The sequence below is a fragment of the Patella vulgata genome, chromosome 5 (assembly GCF_932274485.2).
Source record: "Patella vulgata chromosome 5, xgPatVulg1.2, whole genome shotgun sequence".
In the NCBI taxonomy this organism is placed as follows: domain Eukaryota; kingdom Metazoa; phylum Mollusca; class Gastropoda; family Patellidae; genus Patella; species Patella vulgata.
Window position 1 is genome coordinate 15952198 of NC_065883.2, and position 22221 is coordinate 15974418.

The following is a 22221-nucleotide window of genomic DNA, read 5'->3' on the forward strand; positions in this document are numbered from 1 at the left end:
GTTTTAATTAGGTCAAGTGAACAGTGTTCGATATGACTTAACAACTTCTACAATATGGGCAGCATCTCGGGTCTATCTTCTCTAAAAACAAATTAAACATAGTAGAATGGGAATTATTCCAAATAAAGTATCACCAAACATGGGGATTCTCAAAATATGAGTATATCAATTACGTTTTATAGGGATTGTATAATGCGTACACAGTCCTTATCATTATTAAAATACTACTTTCGTTTTAATGCCTCAATTTACAATATAAAGGACTCTATACATTTTGTACCGCAATGAGCTTTGCCGCCCAGATTTGATTAAAATTATATTGTTGGTTTACCAAATATTATTGCGCCATAAAGTTACTGTGAATTTAATTAACTCGGAGCTACCTATAAATATATCATGAAACTAACATTGTCTTACATTGGGCTGCATCGTAAAGTTAACACTTCACTCAACTGGGTTGCCTAAAAATATAATTATGCGAAACGTTAACTCTGTTACATTGGGATATCCACGCTGTCGAAAGTAAGTTCATATTGGGAGGTGGTGGGCGTAGTGAAGCCAAAATGGGGTTCCTATAGGACTTGTCTCCGGGTTATTTGATACACTAATAAACACACATTTGAAAATTATGCAATTAACATTATATACATACACCATGCAATTAAGATTCTGTTCCAGGGCTAGTTTTGGTAATTGTAAGACACTTGTCCCAAGGATGATCACAACTTTTAATACATAATTCGTTATACACCTGTCCCCAGGATATACTCAACTTTCATTACCTAATTCGAAAATAATATGGAACATGATCAACACAGGAAAACCGAAGAGTTCTTTCATATTAATATAACAGTTAGCTATGTGAACTTTTCAAATGATCTGACACATCTAATAAGGAAAAGACGCGTTAATTTCTCAATATCTTAGTCGAATAGTGAAGAAAAAAAAACATGGTCAAATTTTAAGTTACGCCAGAAAATGGTTCCTATTCTCGAGCGAAATGCCAAATTGATTGTGTAAGGCTGTATAAGGCTACTCCTCTTACTATGGTTCGACTTCTGCCAAATATAACTACCGGATTTGTTTCCGACACCCGGTTAGAATCAATTTGGTTTCTCTTACTACATGTCCGTGCGTCTTTAAGGAAAACTATCACAGTGAAGGTTCGGTCTCCTCAAGTCAACAAGAAACAGAATAATTTGTTTTGGCTCGATCAACTAAACATCTACAAAGAATCGAGAGTGTGTTCTACAAATAGCAAATATTTACCCCATTCCTAAAGGTCCAGAGTAGAGAACTGTTCCAAAGAATATAGCATTGTAACATTGTACGGGAACGAAGCAAGGTGTTTTACAAGGAGTCTCTCTTACACCATGTTTCTTTTATCATTTATCATCGTGTTATGTTCTTTTCAAGGTAAGAATTACTTATAGATATAAATTCATTTCTACTCTTATATTATCCCGAGTCGGTTGAAGTAAAAAGACGGATAGTGAAATGGATTCCTTCCGTCCCAGCGATTTGTTTTTGAAGCATATCTTAATAACCGCTGAAGTCATATTTTTAAACCTAATTAAACACTAGCTTATGCATTCGGATTATTAGACAAATCTATGCTGGGTATTGTTTATGCTTCCATGGAATCAAATTTGACTTATTTTAAGGTGTGCAATTATTATTAATACTTAGAAACCGTCCAAAATTGTATTCGATGGAAACAAATTAATTGACTTTAACCTGGTTGTCAATTATTATTCCGGGATACTATACAAAAAACATGCAAGATAACTCTATGAATCATTTTAGACACCGGTTTTGGTTGAATAGTTTTAGTAATTAAATGAAAACAGGTTTGATTTTTCCGACAGACGCCAAGTTTCCTAAGCGAGTGTGTCTTTGATCTTCTAATTTAATATTCCTGTAAATAAATGGGGGCTGCATTTCAAAAATTTAAACTGCTGTGTTTTTTCGGGGTTTTTTGTTTTTTTTAATTTTTGAACATGAAAAGACATGAACGTTATATTAATATAAGTGATGCACATAATGTGCGAATTTGTCAAAGCATATTCCTATTTCTGTTAAATAATGATTTTAATAATTATAATAAGATTTCAAATACATTCAGTAAATCGACTTTGTTTTTAGTGTTGTTCTATCGTGGTTATTTTTTCTTAAGCGTTTGTGAAGAGAATTAGAATCTAAATTGTCCCGGTTTTAATTTTCTGTTCCTGGTGAAGACATCCCAGATTCCCCCAATCGGTTATTTCTTTGGTCTTCGTGAGTTGGTTGTCGATTTCGGGCTCTTAAAAAAATATGTTCCAGAACGAATCATGAGAGTCAATTATTCTTTCAGATCTGTTTTATTCCCTTTCATACGTCCATACTACAATGTGGTCGTTGCCATGTTCGCCGGTCCGTCTGCTTGTTTGCGATTTCATAATTAACACTTTACAGACTTTTCATGAATTTGTATTTCAAATACGTAGGGATTGGTTACAAAAAAGAACTACATCGAAATTAAAATGATTTCGATCATAACCCTTGGAGTTATCTCTCCTTTCACTGTTGGGATTAAGAAATCGCCTTGAGCTTGGTAAATATAAAACCCGTATTGATTTCTGACATTTGCCATATGTTCAAAGGAAGAGTCTTGTTTCTCAGCAAAGTTAAGACCGGATCTTCATGAAATTTGTTCAGCTACCGATTTCCGATAACAATAATTCTACGACCGTAACAAAGTTTTTGTAGCGCGGACGACAAAAGCTCATTGTGAGTCCGTTGTAAATGATACTCTGTATTTAATAGCTAATCATTTATATTTAAGTCTATAAAAAGTTAAGGATCACGGTGGCTAAGTGGCTAAGACGCTGGCTCGCTAGCCTGGAGGTCGGGTGTTCTTTCTCTGCATTGGCCGAGAAAGTTCATCCAGATTTTCCGCCGTGGTTCCCCCTTGTCAGTGATGCAGGAAAGGGAGCCTGACAAGGACAGCTGTCTAGTCGTTTGGATGGGACGAAAAACCGAGGTCCCGTTTACACATTGACGTGCACTTTAAAGATCCCTTGACAGTTGGAATTCGATATAAGAGTAGGCCGTAGAGCCGTAGAGCCGCTGTCCGGGCAAAATTTCCCTCATCGCACACTGTATGGCGTATGCCCATCTTCATTAGCCCAGTTCGGAGCAGAACAGTAGGACGTTAAAACTCATTTTATTTCATCTCATTTTATTTCTATAAAACGTTTGAGTGAAAGATATTGTCGAGTGGGCATGTCTGGAAAAGTGTGAAAACAGCTTTCATCAATACCTATGATGATATAGTGGATATCACGGTTACTGCAAAAAGCCGAGAACAGTGGAAGAAACCTGTGACAGAGATGTCACCCAAGGTGAACGGAAGAAACCTATAGTAAAGATAACATGGACTCGAGGACCTTCCATTATGAAACATTTTTGCAGTCATTTTAAACAAAGAAAATTCTCTGCGACAGACATATTTATTTTGGAATGCTTACAAAAATGAATTATTGAATTAGCTTACAAGCATTTTTCAATTACGTTAGCAGTATGCGTGAGTAGACGCTAACACATACAAAGTTGGATGTCACAAAATCTTCTAAAATTGAACGATGGAAAAAACGAATATCTTTTTAATAGCTCGAAGTCCATGACAACAATTCAATCTCAATATTCAGGAACACGCCTAATATCCCAATCAAAATCAGCACGATATATCGACGGAATATTTGATTATTATCTGAATATGGAAGCCTATATCAATTACCTATGTAAAAGTTAGCATTATCATATACGCAATATCGGCAAAATTAGAAAGTCCACCTCTCCAGATGCAACCAGATCTTTAGTCAGTTCTATCTTCATGGCGCGATACTCACAGGCCTTCCACTTAAACTCTAAGATAAACTTCAAAAAGGTCCAAAACTCGGCGGCACGATTTATTTCTCGAACAAAATGCTCGTTACATGTCACCGGCCTACCATTAGCATATAGAATATAATACAAAATATTAGTACTTGCGTTTAAATGCCTGAATACTTTGGCCCCGCCTATATCTTTCTGGGCTTGTAGATCTACTCACACGTCATTACTTATACAGCGCTCTTGTTATTTATCATCATGTACAAGCACCATTGTTATGGAATAAATTACCAATTCAAATTCGTAATGTCACTGCTATTGCTACTTTTAATTAAATCTAAACTAAAGACATGTTTATTTAAAAAGGCCTTTATCGAGTGATCCTTTAGAACTATCTTAATTTCTAATTGCGTGTAATTTTATCTAAATAACAAGTTTTATTTATATATATTTTATCAAGTATATTCTCTTTGTTATCTCATTTACTACGTAACTGTAATATTGGCAGTTGTGCACTACGGAAATGTGTATAATAATACAAGAATAATTTTATTAAACGAATAATCGATAGACTAAGTGATGCATGTCAACAGCTGTATTTAATGTCTTCTATATATCTGAGTTTTATAGTCAATTAGCCGATTAGTACTTTTACAGTGAAATTAAACTCGTATTAAATGTGCTCTATGACCTAACTTATGACTAAAAAATGAGAAGTATAGTTAAATAATGTATAGATTAGACCTTTGAGATAAAACCTGCACACTGAACTTTTCTCGTACAGGAATTAACTAGATGGAAAGTAAATCTATATTTGTCCTCCACATTTTCATATTTATTGAATATTGAATGTTCTTTAAAGGTAGTAGTAGAGTTATGGGGTTCGGTTGTTAACATCTAAATCGTCTTTGTATTTTAAAGACCCAACCGTCCACAAACACCTCTTGAGTGGTCATTCTTTTGCTCCGTTCTATCGTGATCGCACGTGGACAAAACCCGTCCCATGAATGTGGACAATGATTATCAGACTTTATATTTAACTGTTGACAAATACCACTTGCCGATAATCATTTTAGATCCCTTTATATTGTTATCGGCTGAGGACAAAACTCCATTCCAAGAATGTGTACGATGTTGGGTCAATTGGCTATACCCGACTTTTTTATTTGTTCTTAATTTTGTTTCGTTCTCTTTTTTTTCGGTCAAGCTAGGAATTTTTGGACGGAGAAAAAAAGATAAAAGAGATTCAATAATGGGTTTATTTTTGGGCAAGATCTGGAAAAGTTGGTTAGTTATATCGTCGTTCTACGTTCATTTCGTTAGTATGACCGACACAACACATACGAATTGGATGTTTTAAAAACATATTTTTTTGCCGTTTTGGTAAACATATCTTTTTGGTAAACATATCTTTGCCAACATTAATATATTTAAAATCTATTTCATTTACCTGACCATTACTCCTGAAAGATACGACTGAATGAAACAAACATTGCGATAAGTAAAAACATACGGACTAAAACTCTTTGATAATCAAATGTCAATCGACCCCCTGAGCTACATACCGTTCTTGTGAAAATTTAAGAGCTGCCTAATCCCAACCAGACTATTGTTCAAGACCTCAACTAGGAAGCAATATTTTATAGTTTAACTGCCAATGTGTCATGTTTATTATATGTTTTGTAGAATTGTGCATTTTGATTCAGTGGGAGCTATGACTGAGAACAGATCGGATCTCTCTCTTTCTTGCAAATATATTGTTTAATTTTCTATGTTTATATAGAAGTAATATAATTTGGACCCAGTATTAATTAGCACTTACTATTAGGATCGCATTCTCTGTATCTAAAACTACATTTCCAGGGCGACAAAATGCAATTATAACATTTACAAAAAGACCAGATTGCTTTTATTGACACAAAGAAAACGTTCATTTCTTTTCTTTTTTGGGGGGGTTGGATGGCTGAATGGTTAGCGTGCGCGCGCTGTATCATAAAGTCTGTCACTGAGTCGACTGGCGTGGTTTCGAATCCCCGGTTGTACGTGGCAAGGAGTAGGGTCGCATGTCCAACCTCGTGGGTTTTCTCCGGGGCCTCCGGTTTCCTCCCACTGCTAAAGACCCCTACGCGCAAGCGAATTATGTAAATAAAATTAAAAACCATATGTTAGTCCCGAAATGACCTAGTTTGTGTCGAGTGGACGTTAAACCCCATTTCTCTCTCTCTCTCTTTTCTTTTTTAAAACACCTCTGTATACCAATGTATCACAAAATGCCATTATACAATTTGGAATAGGGTCACATCAGTTTGTTCAGCTTTCTCTCTACAATTGATGGGATGATAATTAAACAAAGGATATGACCTAAAATAGAAATATTTACCTCTTAAAGATACATTATGTGAGATAAGATAAAGAGATGGCAGTTCTCGCTATAATAGTTAAAAACTAGATAGTGTAAAGGTAATTTGGTGAAAATTTCAGTCAAATTGATCCACTATGAGCAGAGAAAGAAGCCGGTGAAATTTTTGCATAGTCTCGGTCATCATTACTAAAATCATTAATATAAACAGCATAGTCTCGATATCCACTTTTTCTGATTTAATTATCAACGGCCGTTAGCGGCATATAGGAATCTAATCCAGCCAACATCGAAGGCTAGCCTTGACATCGAGAGTTTATTATGGTCTGGATAAGTTAATTAATGTCTAATTGATAATTTAGATAACATTTCAGGCCTAAAGAAAGACTTGTAATAAGCAGATTTTGCTCTTGCATAATGCATGTTTAAGTATCGACTTTATTGCAATTTGTGAAATCTTGTAGATGACGAAAGCAATCCTGTAAAAATCGATTAACGTATTGGAACGCCCTTTAAAAAGTTAAACATGACGTCAGGCGCTGAACAATCAAAAACATGACTGACACCTTGGCACGTTAAGAGATGATATTTAATGTACGAGATCAACTATATTTGTCACTCAATTATAAAACTTGCTAAATTAAAAAAATAGACCACACGGAGTCGCCTTTTCTGTTGACTAGTTTTTAAAAAAATCCAAAACATCAGTTTTTTTTCGTAGACAAATTCATACAGACTACACACTACTGTAAATTAAAAACGTATGCTACTTTGTTGACTCTATTTAACTGTTTAAAGAATTATTTAAGATCGGTAAACTATTTCAGCTATACTAACACCCAAAATAAAGTTTATTATTAAAGACTTAGCGAGACTACACTGAATGAAACCTAAAGACTGGCGAGACTACACTGAATAAAACCTAAAGACTGCTGAATTGCTTAAGTGTCATTTTAGTAATTGGTCACATTAAATAATAAAACGAGAAACTCGTATGGAATTTAAATTCTGAATTTAATAGGAGCAACGTTTCAACAACGAGGCTCTGTCCAACAAATGTTTATGTTTTATACGAAGCTGTTTTATAGTGAAAAAAAATATATAATATAGCGGATATCAAACTGGAACAAACTTTGCGTTTTGGTGTCAAGTAGCTAAATAAAACACGGATTTACTTAAAGGAGCATTATGTAAGATTTGGATAAAGAACTCGCCGTTTTCGCTATAATATTTCAAAATTAAATAATGCGAAATAAATATATTAAACATTTCATTCAAATTACTTTATTTTAAGCGAAGTTATCAGTGGTTTGAGCGAAGTTATCAATGGCTGTAGTCTTGACAAGATGTGTGCATTGATCGTTACCACCGTACTGGCCACTCGAGTCTTAGCCTAGCTTCTCCATTTTTAAATCAAATCATGAAATGGCCGAACCGTTCTAATCAACTTAAAATCGGAGCAATCCGATGACACCGAGGGTTGATTATGGTCATGTCATGTTAATAAATGTCTAATTAATAATTTATATAACATTTAAGGCCTGAAGAAAGACTACATGTCATTTTAATGTGTTCTTGTTATAGTTGTTTAGTAGAAGTAGCACAGAAAAGTAATGCTTTAGAAATATGTGTCATTATAATAATACCAATTCATCACATACCGTTCAATAATTTGTTTCCTGTATTGCCTAGCATTAGATTGGCCCTAATTGTATTGACATATTAGTTAGGTGGTTAAAAACGCATTATGTAAGAGTTAAATAAACAGCTGGTCGTTTTGCTATAGTATTTATAAAGTGGATAATTCAAAATTAATATATCGAAAATTTTAATCGAAGTACTTTATTCTGAGTGAAGTAATATTTGAAGTTTTGACAAAATTTAGTCTAAATAGTCTCGATTTTCAAGAACTATGGCTTCGATAATGAACGGAAGTACCGGTCCCATTTTAAAGTAGCTAAGTCTCTAACTCAATATCATCCAAAATCTTCGACATTGAAAACACGATTTATTTGTCGGTTTAAATCAACATTGATGTTGTGATCTTACCGGGAAAAGATGGCCTTCTGATATCCAATATTTAAGACAAAATAAACATTTTACAATTGGTACACGAATCGTGTACCATAATGCGTTTCAACACTATTTGTAATAAGGGACTCGAAAAACGAAGCTAGGCATATTCCACAAGTCAGGTCAAACGATGACGCTATATTCTTATCTGGAGAGCATGCCCAATAAATACTATCGGCGTAGACTGGAATAACCAGACGCTAGAGATTGAAATTCGATTGAGAATACTAGCGTATTTCGCCGAACCTAACTGATTAGAAATTACAGTAAAAACAGAAACGATTGAATGTAAATCAATTTATATACATTCATATTACATTATTGTATGCGTTGCGATCCATTTGTGTCAATCTCTAGGTCCCAAATATTTGCGATTTAGCTCCTTTAAGGTTCTAATCCTTATAATATTCCAGCCATCCGATGGCCTAAAGAGATGATTATTGGCTTGACAGGTGAAAAATATCTAAATAATAAGTTATTTAACATTTGAAGCCATAACAAAGACCCGCAATAGGAAGGTTGAGCTCATACATATCGGACACTAGACATTAAATTAATTTAGCCATCCGATGGCCTACAGAGATGATTTTTGACTTGACAGGTGAAAAGAAAAATATCTAAATAATAATTTTTATACAACATTTGAAGCCATAACAAAGACTTGTAATAGGAAGATTTAGCTCATACATATCGGACACTCGACATTAAATTAATTTTTACTTTTAGGGGGCTTTATTGTAAAACACAATAGTGCTGCTTCCCATCTTCCGTATATTACATCTGTTGTATACAAGTAATAATTATTATTTCTAGTAGAAATTTTAATAAATTGGACAAATCAACACATTGTACTTTTCTATGTATACTACATAATTTTATGAAACGTAATATTAACTTGGTAATATGTCAAATATTATTGTTATTGTTCTGATGATTTACCTCTAAAAAGACAATTTTTGTCGAGTTAATTGAGTCAGCGCGCTATGTTATATGTGTCCATTTCGTTTTAAATGTGTCCGTTTGCGTTAAGATATTCCTATTCTGAAGCTTTGTCGACATATTCCATTTCGTCGTAGTATATGTCGACATATTCGCGAAATATCGCCATGCGCTATGTCGACGTGTGTATTTAAATTGAAAGAACGGCATACAACATAGCGAGTTATTCAATTAACTCGGCAAAAATTGTCTTTTCAGAAATAAAATCATCAGAACAATCACAATTTGTTGACATATTACGAACTTAATATTGCGGTATCTATCGTACTATTTACCCCTATACGCTTCCATACATACCCGACCTTGTCTGGCTTAAAACAAATCTAATGTAATTTTCCAAAAGTCGACCATCTGTCTAAAAAGGGTCTAATGAACGACGGTCTCGTCGCGACCTCTGTCTAACCAACAACCAGATGTATGTCAACAAGTAAAACCACCATTTACTTAAACATGGGACCTCAAACTTTACTTAGTTAAAACATCAATATTGAAATAGATTATATCATCAACGAAACAACGGTTTCTTCTATTGGATCTACAAAGAAAAACAATGTCGATGTTTTACGTGGTTGTATTGTATATACATACGTCAGCGCTCCGATAATTTTTCTTTCTATTACGATAAAAGAAATAATCCTTTATATAATATTGGGTTAAAGCTTTAAGTATTATAGTGTCGCCATATAAAGAATTAATATGTCTGATTTTGAATTTCATCCTAATTTCATATTGTTTGATTAGAAGAGACCCTGAAAGAAAATGTCGCCGAAATTTTACTTTTTGGCATATGGCCATGAATTGAACAAACATATTTCAACTATTTACCCATAGATTATAATTAGTTTTCTTTGTTCATTATCACATTGCATTAAGTTGAAACGCAAATAAAAGCTACAAAAAACAAATCACGACCTAGTAACATGTGTTATCTTTCATAAATTTATCTTGAAACTGTCTATATTTAAATGTCGGAGAAATACTTTTGGGACACCATTTCTCTAATGCTTTAAACAGAACACAACTTTTATGGGAAAACAATCACTGGTTTTATTCTAAAAGCACAACGTTACGAAAAATATTCTCTTATCGTTATAGAGCACAGTGATAACGACAAGAGGGCACACGTCGAAACGTCGTGCTTTTGGAATAAAGCCAGTTTTCGATTTCCTATAAAAATTGTGTTCTGTTCAATGTGTTCCACAATCCGTAAACGCCACTTAAGGATTAAACTTTTCTGCTAACTAAAAGAATCTATCAACTTGGGGTATATGTTCAGTAGGTGTATGTATGTCTTCACCGAATTCGATTATAAGCATTATCTGGAACACAAAAACGTTTATTCTAGTTGTGTTTGGGTTATGTACGGTTGTATAGTTTCATTACGTCAATACCTTGACTGACTCAAGCGATAACTAATTAGATTGATCGGTGCTTTCTAAAAATATAAATATTATTCATCTATTTATTTGGGGATTAAGGCAGCAGGCATTGATCTCCGTGTTGGCTCATATATAATGCATTATATTTAAATTATTGAAAATTTACACACAAAACATGTTCATATCAAGGATAACGCGCAAGGCGCGAAATCTGTAGCGCAAAATACAAACCAGAAGAAATACTGGAATATGCCTTGCCAAATGAGATAAAGAGATGCCCCCCCCCCCCCCGAGTGATAATTAAAATATAGACTATTATGCAAAACTGATCAAAATTATATGTCATAAAAACTCGAAACAACTGATGTGGAGTCCCTATTATAACAAGTGTTGTCAAGATTATTATCCCGGTCGGAACAAAACAGTAGTACGTTAAACTCCATTCCATTTCTTTTCATCGAATACATTCCCCCAAATCCCTATTTTAACAAAACGAAAAATCTTCGCTATAGTAATCTTTTCATGTTCAGATTAGTCACATCATATGTGACGTATTTATTTAATTCATTTAGGATTCAAAATCTGCAATACAACTCATTGTTTGTAAAATTAATTTCAGTTTCGAGTGGAGTTATGTGTTATTGGTGTAGTGGGGTTGGTGATGACCGAGATTGTGAACAACATCCATACGCTGTACAAACCGGGCCTGTATTCCTCAACTGTCGAGCCCATTTTTGCTTATCAGTTAAAGTTATCGATGCTGGTAAGTACCACACGTTCTCTTTTACGCATATTGAAGCCCTGCTAGGAACAAAAATTAAAAGTTTTGAATTCCGTTGTTGACAAACAATATTAGATTTGAATTATGTTGTTGACAAACAATAATGGATTCGAATTTCATTTTTGACCGAAAGGGGTGTGAATTCCGATGTTAACCAAACGGGGCATTTATTAACTATGCTGGGACTTTTCTAGCCAAGTTTCAATCTCCAGGGGTAAAGGTTGATCTATATCCCAAGAGAGTATGGGAGTTTTAGTAAGACATTAAACATCTTTTTATATTGTATTACAGATTCAGGTAGAGTCAAATCGTTTGCTAGATTATGTGATAACGTCCCTAGAGATAATGTCTGTATCCAGGATTCCAAGCTATTGACCTGTTACGAATCATGTACGGATGATCTTTGCAACAGTGGAAACCCCGACCCCGAGTTCCTGCCAATTACAAACTATGCATCAGCAGCAACCAAACGACCAGAGAGTAAAGGTCTCAAAGGGAACATCTTCGGTCAGTACAGCGATAATAAAGGTGTGGGGATGTTCAAATCTGGTAGACGAGGCAATCAACAAAATAGAATGAATAACGCCAGAGATCGACTATTGTCCAACGCTTTTCGGGGGTCTAATGCAGGAAGAGAAAATTTCAAATCAACTCGCCGTGACGACCAAGTTCCTAGACCAAGATCGAATAAAAATGTTGAGGTGGTGACACAAGCTAACCTAAAGCTCACAAAGAAAAGCGTGAAATATGTGACGGATTCTAAGAATAAGGCAACGATTAAAACATCTCCACTCAATTTACGAACCTCCACCTCAGTTTCGACCTCGGTGACAACCGTGTCTCATGGGTCACAGCTCATCAACGCTTCGGCTTCCACTCCAATTACCACCCTATCCATGTCGGAATCGACACAAAAACTCCCTTTTGACCATTACGATATGAAAACAGCTGAGATAACTACCATGTCTGAGAAAAGTCAAATGATGGGCTCTAATTACAAACTTGCCAAGGTCAATGACGTCGGCGAAAAATCAGATTTAAAACAAGAATACAAATCCACGGCAAAGGTTCGTAATCCTAAACCTCCCAAGACTATAGAGTATACTTTCGGGGCTTCTTCTGATACAGGACACAATGAAACAACTTTCGAGACGGGTATCACTAATATGATCACTCCAAGTGCGAATAAAGTTATGAAGTCTTCATCCGTAACCAAACCCCAGAAAGACAAAGCGCACATAACAACTGTTAGAGTCGATATGACAGGTGAACGGGTGACTAACAGCGACAACAAGGCACGTGTCACTAAATCAGCAACAGAATTAAGAACAGAGCCTCCATCTACTAAAATTCCCTCCATTCCGCTTATTGCTCCAAATAACGTAGCAAACATGGAAAAGCCCGTTACAGCAATCGGACCCGAAAAGTGGGATGATTTGCAGGGACTTGAAGTTCTCGATGACGACGAAAATACTTTTGCATTTAACAGTCACCCTCGTAACCCTGACTTTCCAAAGCACAAGCATAAGAAACGAACCCATATCCCCTCCAGAAAAATCGAAAGCGTCAATGGTATAGTCATCTGGCCCATGAAAGAAGATAGTCATGAAGATCATAGCTCTAGCAACATCTTCAACGAAGATAAAGAAGAAGCTTTCATTGAGCCCTACCGAGGAAACACTACCGCTGTTCATCTAAATGACAATCTTAAAGCCACAACCAAGAGAATTAATTCAAGCCGAACAACAGATAATGCAACTGAATCATCGGTTGGCAACTCGCTAACGCCATCAAAAAATATCGGTTCTTCCGTAACGAAATCATCTACACAGACCAGCCCTAATACCCCTATCACTACCATGGGTTCGTTACTAAGAAAATCCACAGTAAGTCTTACTTCTGGAAAACCTGTTCTTAGTAAGACGAATTTAGTTTTAGCTAAGAAAGGAAACGCTTCACAGAATTATAGAGAACAGGATAAAGAATCCACCACGAAATCAAACGATAACACTAAGATTAATCCCGAGATGTCTACCAAATCTTTTGAGTGGAACAGATCAACTCGTCAGTACGCGGCCAAGTTATCGGACGTCTGGAATGAAGTAGGAACCACCATCATTGTTAGTAAACAGAACGACTTACCGATTCCCGCAGAATATCCGTCTTTTATTGAGGAAGAACTGATCGAATACCCGGTATTTGAAAACGAAGTAAGCGGCTGGAAAGACACAACAGAAGACTTAATGCAAGTTGCTGGTTACCAGGATGAAAACCTGGATTCTTCAAGTCATTCGTATGTTATTCGGTCATATGTGCTCTGCGTTTGTTTGATGTGCGCGTTTATTGTGTTGTGACAGTAACCTGTGTTAGTCTTAAATGACTTACGCGAACTAAACGAATATATTTAATAATAAAACCAATGGGAAGAGACGTTGGTCAGGTATCACATCATCGTGTATTTTACATAAATGTATATAAACATGAATTAATAATACTTAAAATCACGTGGATGATACCTATAAACATGTATAATATTCCATAAAGATACCAATCCCGTCGTGCGAAAAGGAAGATTGTGTGGTGGAGTTGAACAAGTACACCTGCTACAAATGTCTAGTCTCAAGCTTGAGTGAGAACCGTAGGCAAATAAATTAGAACGTTTTCTTTCTTTTCAGGCAAACTGTTGGTCTCTTTAAGTATGAGATCCCCCACTGTATATAGTGTAAAATGGAATCAGGTTTGTTTGTATATAAGTAGTAAGCTTTATAAGTAGCTTTAGGTTGAGTAGATATGTTAGGACAATTACGTGGCTTGTTATGCTATCGAGTGTAACCCCATATAACATGTGTTTAATTCCCCAACTAATGTTTTAATGGTGTTATAAGTAAGTACCTTTAAATTACTTTGTATTGAGACGGATGGGGTATACCATATTGGGTTTGAGTCCGCTGGATAATTGAACACTGTTAGTCCAGGCGATAAACTCTTGATTAACAAGAATAAAATCGATCCTGGCGGGTTATCGGAAAAAACAAAATTCAAATGAACGAAATGAAACATCAGTATGGCGATATGGTCTAGGAACGTGTCATTGTGACAGAAGGACTATATAACTAGAAATCTTTTAAACTCGAGCCCAGTGTAGATCTAATCCGTCTCTGTTTGTTGAGTATGTTCACATCACCTGTTTTATATAAGCATGATATTATTAAATTTGAAGAGAACCTTTCACAATCCGCTTTTATTTTGTTCAACAGGAAAGGTAAATATTGACGTATACGATATAGTATACTGCTTTTAATATTGTTGCACCGCAGTTCAAAATCATATATGTATTCCCATACAAAATCGCGAATTAATATCTAATTTCAATAACTTAGATATTCCAAGTCTAATGAGAATTTATTCCGATGGGAATCTTGTATGTTTAAGGGGTACGTGATGGGTGGTAAATGTATTTCTGTAGCTGACTTAAATATCTATATTTTACACATGGAAGGGATAGGTTTCACACCCATTAAGAAGAAATTGCTAATGACAAACCTTGATTTGTTTGGGGTGTTCAACCTAGTTTACTACGTTATTTTGACTTACATTAAAGAGGTGTACCCCATTTAAAACATTATTCGCCAGAAGGGGTTTTAACATTTCTTAATTATTTGCACAGTATAACCATACCAAAAATCGATAGAACAGCAATTTGATATTCTTAGTGGGTTTTATTTCGATCGTTTTCGATTTAAATATCAAGCATCAAGTAAAGTATGAAAATGTTTACACTATTTTGTACTGATTTTGTTGCACCGCTAGTTTAGATGTATATGTATATATTATTGTGGCTGCATGTTAATTCGAATCAATGTTCAAAGGGTATGTATTTGATTTAAGTCAGCTTTTGAATACAAAATCAGTTACATATTAACTAGTTTATCTGTGGATGTTAACTGTTAATGGAGTCAGATTTACGTTTAAAAAATCAAAACAAATATTTTGTAATCAACTAGGTCTTGGCCTCTGTAATATTAATTCGAATTAACTAATGTACGTGTAAATACAATATAAAACGTGGGCTTAACTGTACACGTATTTGGTAAGTTAGGTGACATATCACCGCACTGTGTTGCCGTGTTCAATCTGTTGTTTTCATGTCGTGTGTAATTCACGGTAAAAGTTTTGAGTTCTAATGAATCATGTTTCGGCTGTGGTATCCCATGGTTTTTAGTTCCTGTGTTCTACGCATGTGCCAAACAATGTGTTATAAAATAAAACACCCAAATGTGCTGCGGGGGTTGTTTTTACTACTTGATGTGAGTTTTGTGTATTTTGGTGCTGGTATTTAAGACAATTGTTTTCTTTCTTTGTTTATTCAAGGTAAGTCTCGTGTAAACGAGAACCAGAACAAAAAGAACTTGGAGAAAACAAATATGGCGGTTACATTACTTGTTTTTATATCGTAGTTCGCTTCCTTTTCCATTTAGGTGATTTTCAAAGAAACCGATAGGAAATTTGGCCTTTTTACTGAGAGGTAAGATACGGTAGACATTATTCCAAAAAGATGTTTTTTTTGTAATCCGGTTTTATAAGCTATATCGTGTTTTTCACCGAACGGTAAGATTGGGTGGGGTGTATTTAAAAGGTATTCTTTAACCCATTTTTCGGTCATCTGGATATATATATATATATAGAGAGAGAGAAAGATATCTAGATGGATACCAATTACGAAAATGATAATACCCGTCGGTGCTATAAATGCAAAAGTACAACAGTCATTTGAACTCCTCAACTGAGAAATAGTACAAGATATGCTATTCTTCGCCAAAGAGTCATCTGTTAGCTTGGTGACCCCTCAATTAAAAAGTAGCACTGTATGCTCTAGAACGAGTAGGACTACCCAGCCTAGTGATAGACATAATGCCACTACTTGTAGCTAAATATATCAATGGGTTGGACCGTAATTTAATGCCATGTCGAAATAGAAAATATGAAAAATTAGGATTCCTTTTTCTACGCAAATTTTGGATGATTGAAATTCCCTATGCTTGTAAAATTACGCCTGGTTAACAGACGTTTCGGTGATAAAATAATGTTAATAAATTAAACCACTTCATTAAAGAAAAGGGAACGTAAAAAAACATACGCGAGAAGACATCGAGACACTGAAGTTGCTATAATGATTCATTAGTATGTAAATTTTCACCCTTTTATTCATAGTTAATAATATACATCTTAACGGAATATTAGTATTAATAAGTTAGGTTCATACAGTGAAGAATCGGAAACTTGATTTTCAATTTGATCGGAAATAAAAAGAATTAAAAAGAATCCGGATTCAGAATCGATCGGCTTTGTTTCATTCAACGCGCCCTTAGGTAACTTTCGACAATGGAGATTTAACAAACGAAACCGTATGAAGGGGCGTGGCTGTTGAAATAGGGATTAAATTGTCCAGTAGTGAAATATTTCAAATTGTAACTGAAAATCTATGTACAAAATTGTTACTGTTTGCTACGTTGTCAGGCGACTGGGGGTGTGTAACAATGTAACAAATTATTGGATGACGTCGAATGAAAATTTTACAGTACCACTGATCATAAAATTTAATCAAAATACAAATCCGAAATACAAAAAGGTGAAACAGCGAATTAATGAATTAAATGGCCTTTCTCCTAATAAGGAATGGTTGTCAGCTGGCGATTCCCTGGTGTTTCTGTATCTATATATATATATATATATATATATATATATATATTCGCATGATCAACATAATGTGGCTAAATAATACCTTTTAAGTTCATATTTGAAATGGTTATACATCAGCCAAAGAAGTTTAGAAATGAGAAAACCGTGAGTCGTCTTCATCTTTTGGTCGCGTTTTGTATTGTTAATATACGGGTATTTTACTGTAAATGTAGTTTTGTTTCTTGTATGTGTTATTATTATTTTATTTCTTTGTAATTTATTTGTTTTTTCTGTAAACATCTGTTTCATTTTGATACACATATTGCGATAGACCATAAAAGATTTAATCCGATAAATATATTTGTTGCTCGCTGTTTTTTCTGTTGATTCCACAATGAAAATGTTACTAAATTCGAAAAGAAAACATAAAAAAATTGTTAGGGATAATTGTTTGATTATTCGCTGATTTGGCTGTTGATCCCACATTGAAAGTCTACGTATAAAAAATTTGGGATTGTTCGTTTTTGTTGTTTTTGGGGGTTTTTTTTGTCTGTTGATCAAACAATGAAAGTATTTCGTAATTCGAAAAAAAAACACCAAAGAGTTTTACAGTTGCTAGGTTTAATAAATGTGTGATTGACGTACACTATTACGGGGCCTCCTGTTTGCGTTAACATAGTAGTTTATTCGTGTCGGTTCAAATTGTCTTAAGGTCGACTAGTTATCTGAATTAATGAGCTTACCTAGACCAGATCAATAGTATGTGACTGCTGCGTTTATGTTGGTTTTGCAATTTAAAATGAGAAAACAATTCATGTAAATAGCTGTAGATATAGCCTTTCATATTGTGCCGAAATATGAGATATAAAGAAATGAACTTCTGATTAATATTTTTGTGTTTGGTGGTTGAAGTTTAGGGAAGCTTCACTTTACCTTCGGAGATCTGGGCTAAACATAAGATCTAAAAGTAAAATGACATGGGGTTTAACGCCCTACTGTTCTGTTCCGACTGGCATAAAGAAGACGGGCCTACGCAACACAGTGTTCTGTGAGAGAAATTTTGCCCGTAGAGTGGCACTACGGCGCACTCTTATATCGAATTCCAACCACCAAGAGATCTTTTACATGCACACCAGTGTGTTCACAGGACCTCTTGTTTTCGCACCATCCGATCGACTGTATGGTGTCCCTTGCCAGGCCCCTGTCCTACACCACTGACAAGGGAGAACAATGCCGGACAATTCCGAAGCAAATTTCGAACCGGTATCGGACACGATACCTCCAGGTTAGCAAGCCAACGTCTTACTCACTGAGCCACCACAGCATTAGAACTAAAAGATAACTAGGTCGTGGTCGGGTTTAATTACAAATTGAAAATGCGTTAGCACCGTACACAAGAGACCCTTCTACAGTCGGAATTTATCTATAGAGTAGCGGCGGAAAGAAAGGCCCACGTTCTGCAAATTCTCATCCGAATTGCGTATGAAGCCTCAATAAATAAAAATAAAATACTTCTAAGATATGACTTAACGACGTAATTATTTGGATCAAGTTGTCAACGTTTTGCGTATTTAATAATGTAGGGAGAATAGGCTATGTGAGGAATACGATTAGCTTGGTTCAGTTTCGAATGCTAAAGGATTAGAACATAGAATGCTTGGTAATACAATAAGGACTTGATTTGAATGTACAGTTACATGGTGCATGTTCAAATTAGATTGTGTGTAAAATTTGTGACAATTTTGAAATGCCAACGCTAAAATATATACCTATTAACTTTCAATCTACGGGCCGGGCCGGGCAAGTGTATTTTCCAATAGTTAGCGTGCTGGCCTACATTGGTATAATCCTGTGGCGAGGCATTATGCCGTAAAACTTTTATAGGCTTCTCAATGAAAAAACCTAAAATGATATTAACGCAAATTCACCGCTGATAAATATTAACCAACAACACACGAGTCGTACACGTTTTCTACGAAGAAAAGTCGCGGTCTAAATAGGTCTGGAACTGGATTAAGTGTAAGTACATATTATTCAAAATAAATTGCATTTAATTTGGTATTGATGGTAATACTGCCTATTTAAAATAATCACGAATATGGCGTTATAAAAAAGATTACCAGAATAATCACGGTCAATGGCCATATAAGAAAGGTTACCAAAATACAATACAATATTGAACAGGGCAGCATGCGACTTTTGATTACTTTCATTATAGGTTTAGGGTTGTTTGTTGAAAAGAATTTCAAATAATTTAACACAATTAGGGATTATGTATTTTTCTTATATATTTGACTGTTGATCGATAAATAGTGAAATGTATTTAACCACCATATTTGTAATTCGTGTTTTCCGTTTCAAATATATTATAATTTGTTATATGATTATGGTGTTGGTCTTCCACTTAACGTAGTCAATATAGTTTCTAAGATAATTATTCGAGCCGGGTATAGTTACTGAGTTGTTTTGAGGGCAGTTACGAACCGAGAGCTGTTTAACCTGTTTTGAAGTCCGTTACTAAATGAGTTTGCTTTAAGCTATATCTTTGTTGCGTTTTCTTTTTGTATTATTGAACGCCAGATACAAAATACGAGGATCGAGTCAATTTTGGTTAATTTTGGTCTTTTCTAACAATGGTTTATGAGTATTACAAACAGTGTTGGTCTGTTGATGTCTTTATAAGAAAGATAAAAGACAAGATCTTTATTAATTGTGAATCAAATTAAATCTGAAAACACTCGATTAAATCGACTTACAAAGATTATGTTGTTGTTTATTATATAATGATTTTGATTGTAAATATTATTTTTATTTATTGTACATACCTTAACCAGAATAAAGTATATAAAAATATATTTTGATGAACATCGTGTTTTATTGTTGTCGTTCCTTTTGTTTCCCCTGTATCGTTTCGCCATAATATAGCAACACTCGCTTTGCAACCAATGAAAGCTTGACTTTTGAAAGGTATTTAATTGCTATGATATAGTTATCAGAAAATAATGCTATTTGGAACGAAATTAAACTAAAACGGACTATTAAACATTTTGGGTTGTTTGTTTACTAGACCGCTCACGTATCTTGATTAGGGCATTCCCGTATTCCGATGCTATTTGGAACGCAATTAAACTAAAACGGACTATTAAACATTTTGGGTTGTTTCTTTACTAGACCGTTCCCGTATCTTGATAAGAGCTTTCCCCTATTCCGATCAGTGTTTCTGTAATTATTCTAAAGGATTTTAAAACACAATCTTTTACACTATATCATTTTAGTGTATAAACAATTCTACAAAAATTAAGCCAATCTCACACTCTTGACAAATTAACAAAAAATTACTAGATCTTCTTAAGAATATATTTAAGAATTATCCCACTGGCTAGATTATGTTAATAAACTGGCCTTTCTTACAATTTCATAAACACGAGGGTCAAAGACTAGAGCCTACACCAAAATGAAAATGAAATGAAATGGGGTTTAACGTCCTACTGTTCTACTCCTAACCTGGGCTAATGAAGACGGGCATGCGCCATACAGTGTGCTATGAGAGAAATTTTGCCCGGGCAGCGGCGCTACGGCCTACTCTTATATCGAATTCCAACTGCCAAGGGATCTTTTACATGCACGCCAAGGTGTACACAGGACCTCGGTTTTTCGTCCCATCCGAACGACTAGACAGCTGTCCTTGTCAGGCTCTCCGTCCTGCATCACTGACAAGGGGAAACCACGCCGGAAAATCTGGATGAACTTTCTCGGCCAATGCTGGGATCGAACACCAGACCTCCAGGCTGGCGAGCCAGCGTCTTACCCACTTAGTCACGTGATCCCAGAGAGCCCACACCTGCGTAACTAATGAAAGACGATGTTTCGAGATTATGAAACCTCTTACACATTCCAATTAATTTAGTGATAAATAACAGGTACAGTTATTTTAACATCTCAACCGGGTAGAGAAACAAATTGGTCGTAAATTTCCCGATGTGAATTATATAATAGACTTGAGATTATGACATTAAGTTACATTTTACAATGACCGCGATGTAAATCATGCCAACCCTGTGTCATGACATAAGTTACATTTACAATGATCCCGATGTAAATCATGACAACCCTGTGACATAAGTTACATTTACAATGACCCCGATGATAATAATACCTGGCCTGTGTCATGGCATAAGTGTTGCATTTACAATGATAGGGATATTAATCATACCATACATGTGGTCATGACAAGTTACATTTACAATGATTCTATAAAATCATACCATACGTTTGTCGTGACATAAGTTACATTTACAACGATCCCTTTGTTAATCATACCAAACCTGTGTCATGACAAGTTACATTTACAATGAACTCGATAAAAATCATACCAGACCTGTGTCATGACATGTGTTACATTTAAATCTACCCCGAAGTTAATCTACCAGACCTTGATCATGACAGGAGTTACATTTACAATGATCCCGATAAAAATAATACCAGACACGTGGTCATGACATGACTAACATTATCAATGATTAACATAACACAGTTTTTATGGGATACAATCACTAGTTTATTCTAAGAGTACGGCGTTTCGACAAGTATCCTCTTATCGTTATCAAGCACAATGACATTTAGTAAACTTGAGATCAATATATATGAAATTCATAGTGAAACCATCTACATGGATTAAAATAACAGTAACAAAAAAGAATCTAAGAGGTAAAGGATATTTAACAAAATGAACAAGCACAACAAGGTAAATTAGCTTACTGAATAAACACTAATACATGAGTAGGGGGTTATTGACTAGTATGAAGACCTTCACATAGTTAGATGGAATGAGGTCCAGGTACTCACAACTAACCAACAGAACCAGAAAGCCAGGAAGATCCTACAAGCTATAAATATCATAAGATATTCACCTGAACGTAATAGGGACTTAGGGCTTCACATCCATAGGGCATATGATGCATAATATAATTTAATTATGGCAATTTAGCACCTTTAGTTGTATCAAATCCCTCAACCGTAGAAAGACAATAGTCATAGACACATAGAATGACTCAAACTAAATAAAGGAAAACACAGCT

The 22221-nt window shown here is 35.0% G+C and overlaps 1 protein-coding gene across 1 annotated transcript; it reads left to right on the forward strand.

The window, feature by feature from the left end:
• Window positions 1–1170: 1170 nt before the first annotated feature.
• Window positions 1171–19996, forward strand: LOC126821513 (uncharacterized). The gene is made up of 3 exons (XM_050549957.1): window positions 1171–1416; window positions 11303–11446; window positions 11756–19996. Exons 1-3 carry the CDS (start codon window positions 1374–1376, stop codon window positions 13816–13818), a joined length of 2250 nt encoding a protein of 749 aa, XP_050405914.1. The 5' UTR covers window positions 1171–1373; the 3' UTR covers window positions 13819–19996.
• The last annotated feature ends 2225 nt before the right edge of the window (window positions 19997–22221 follow it).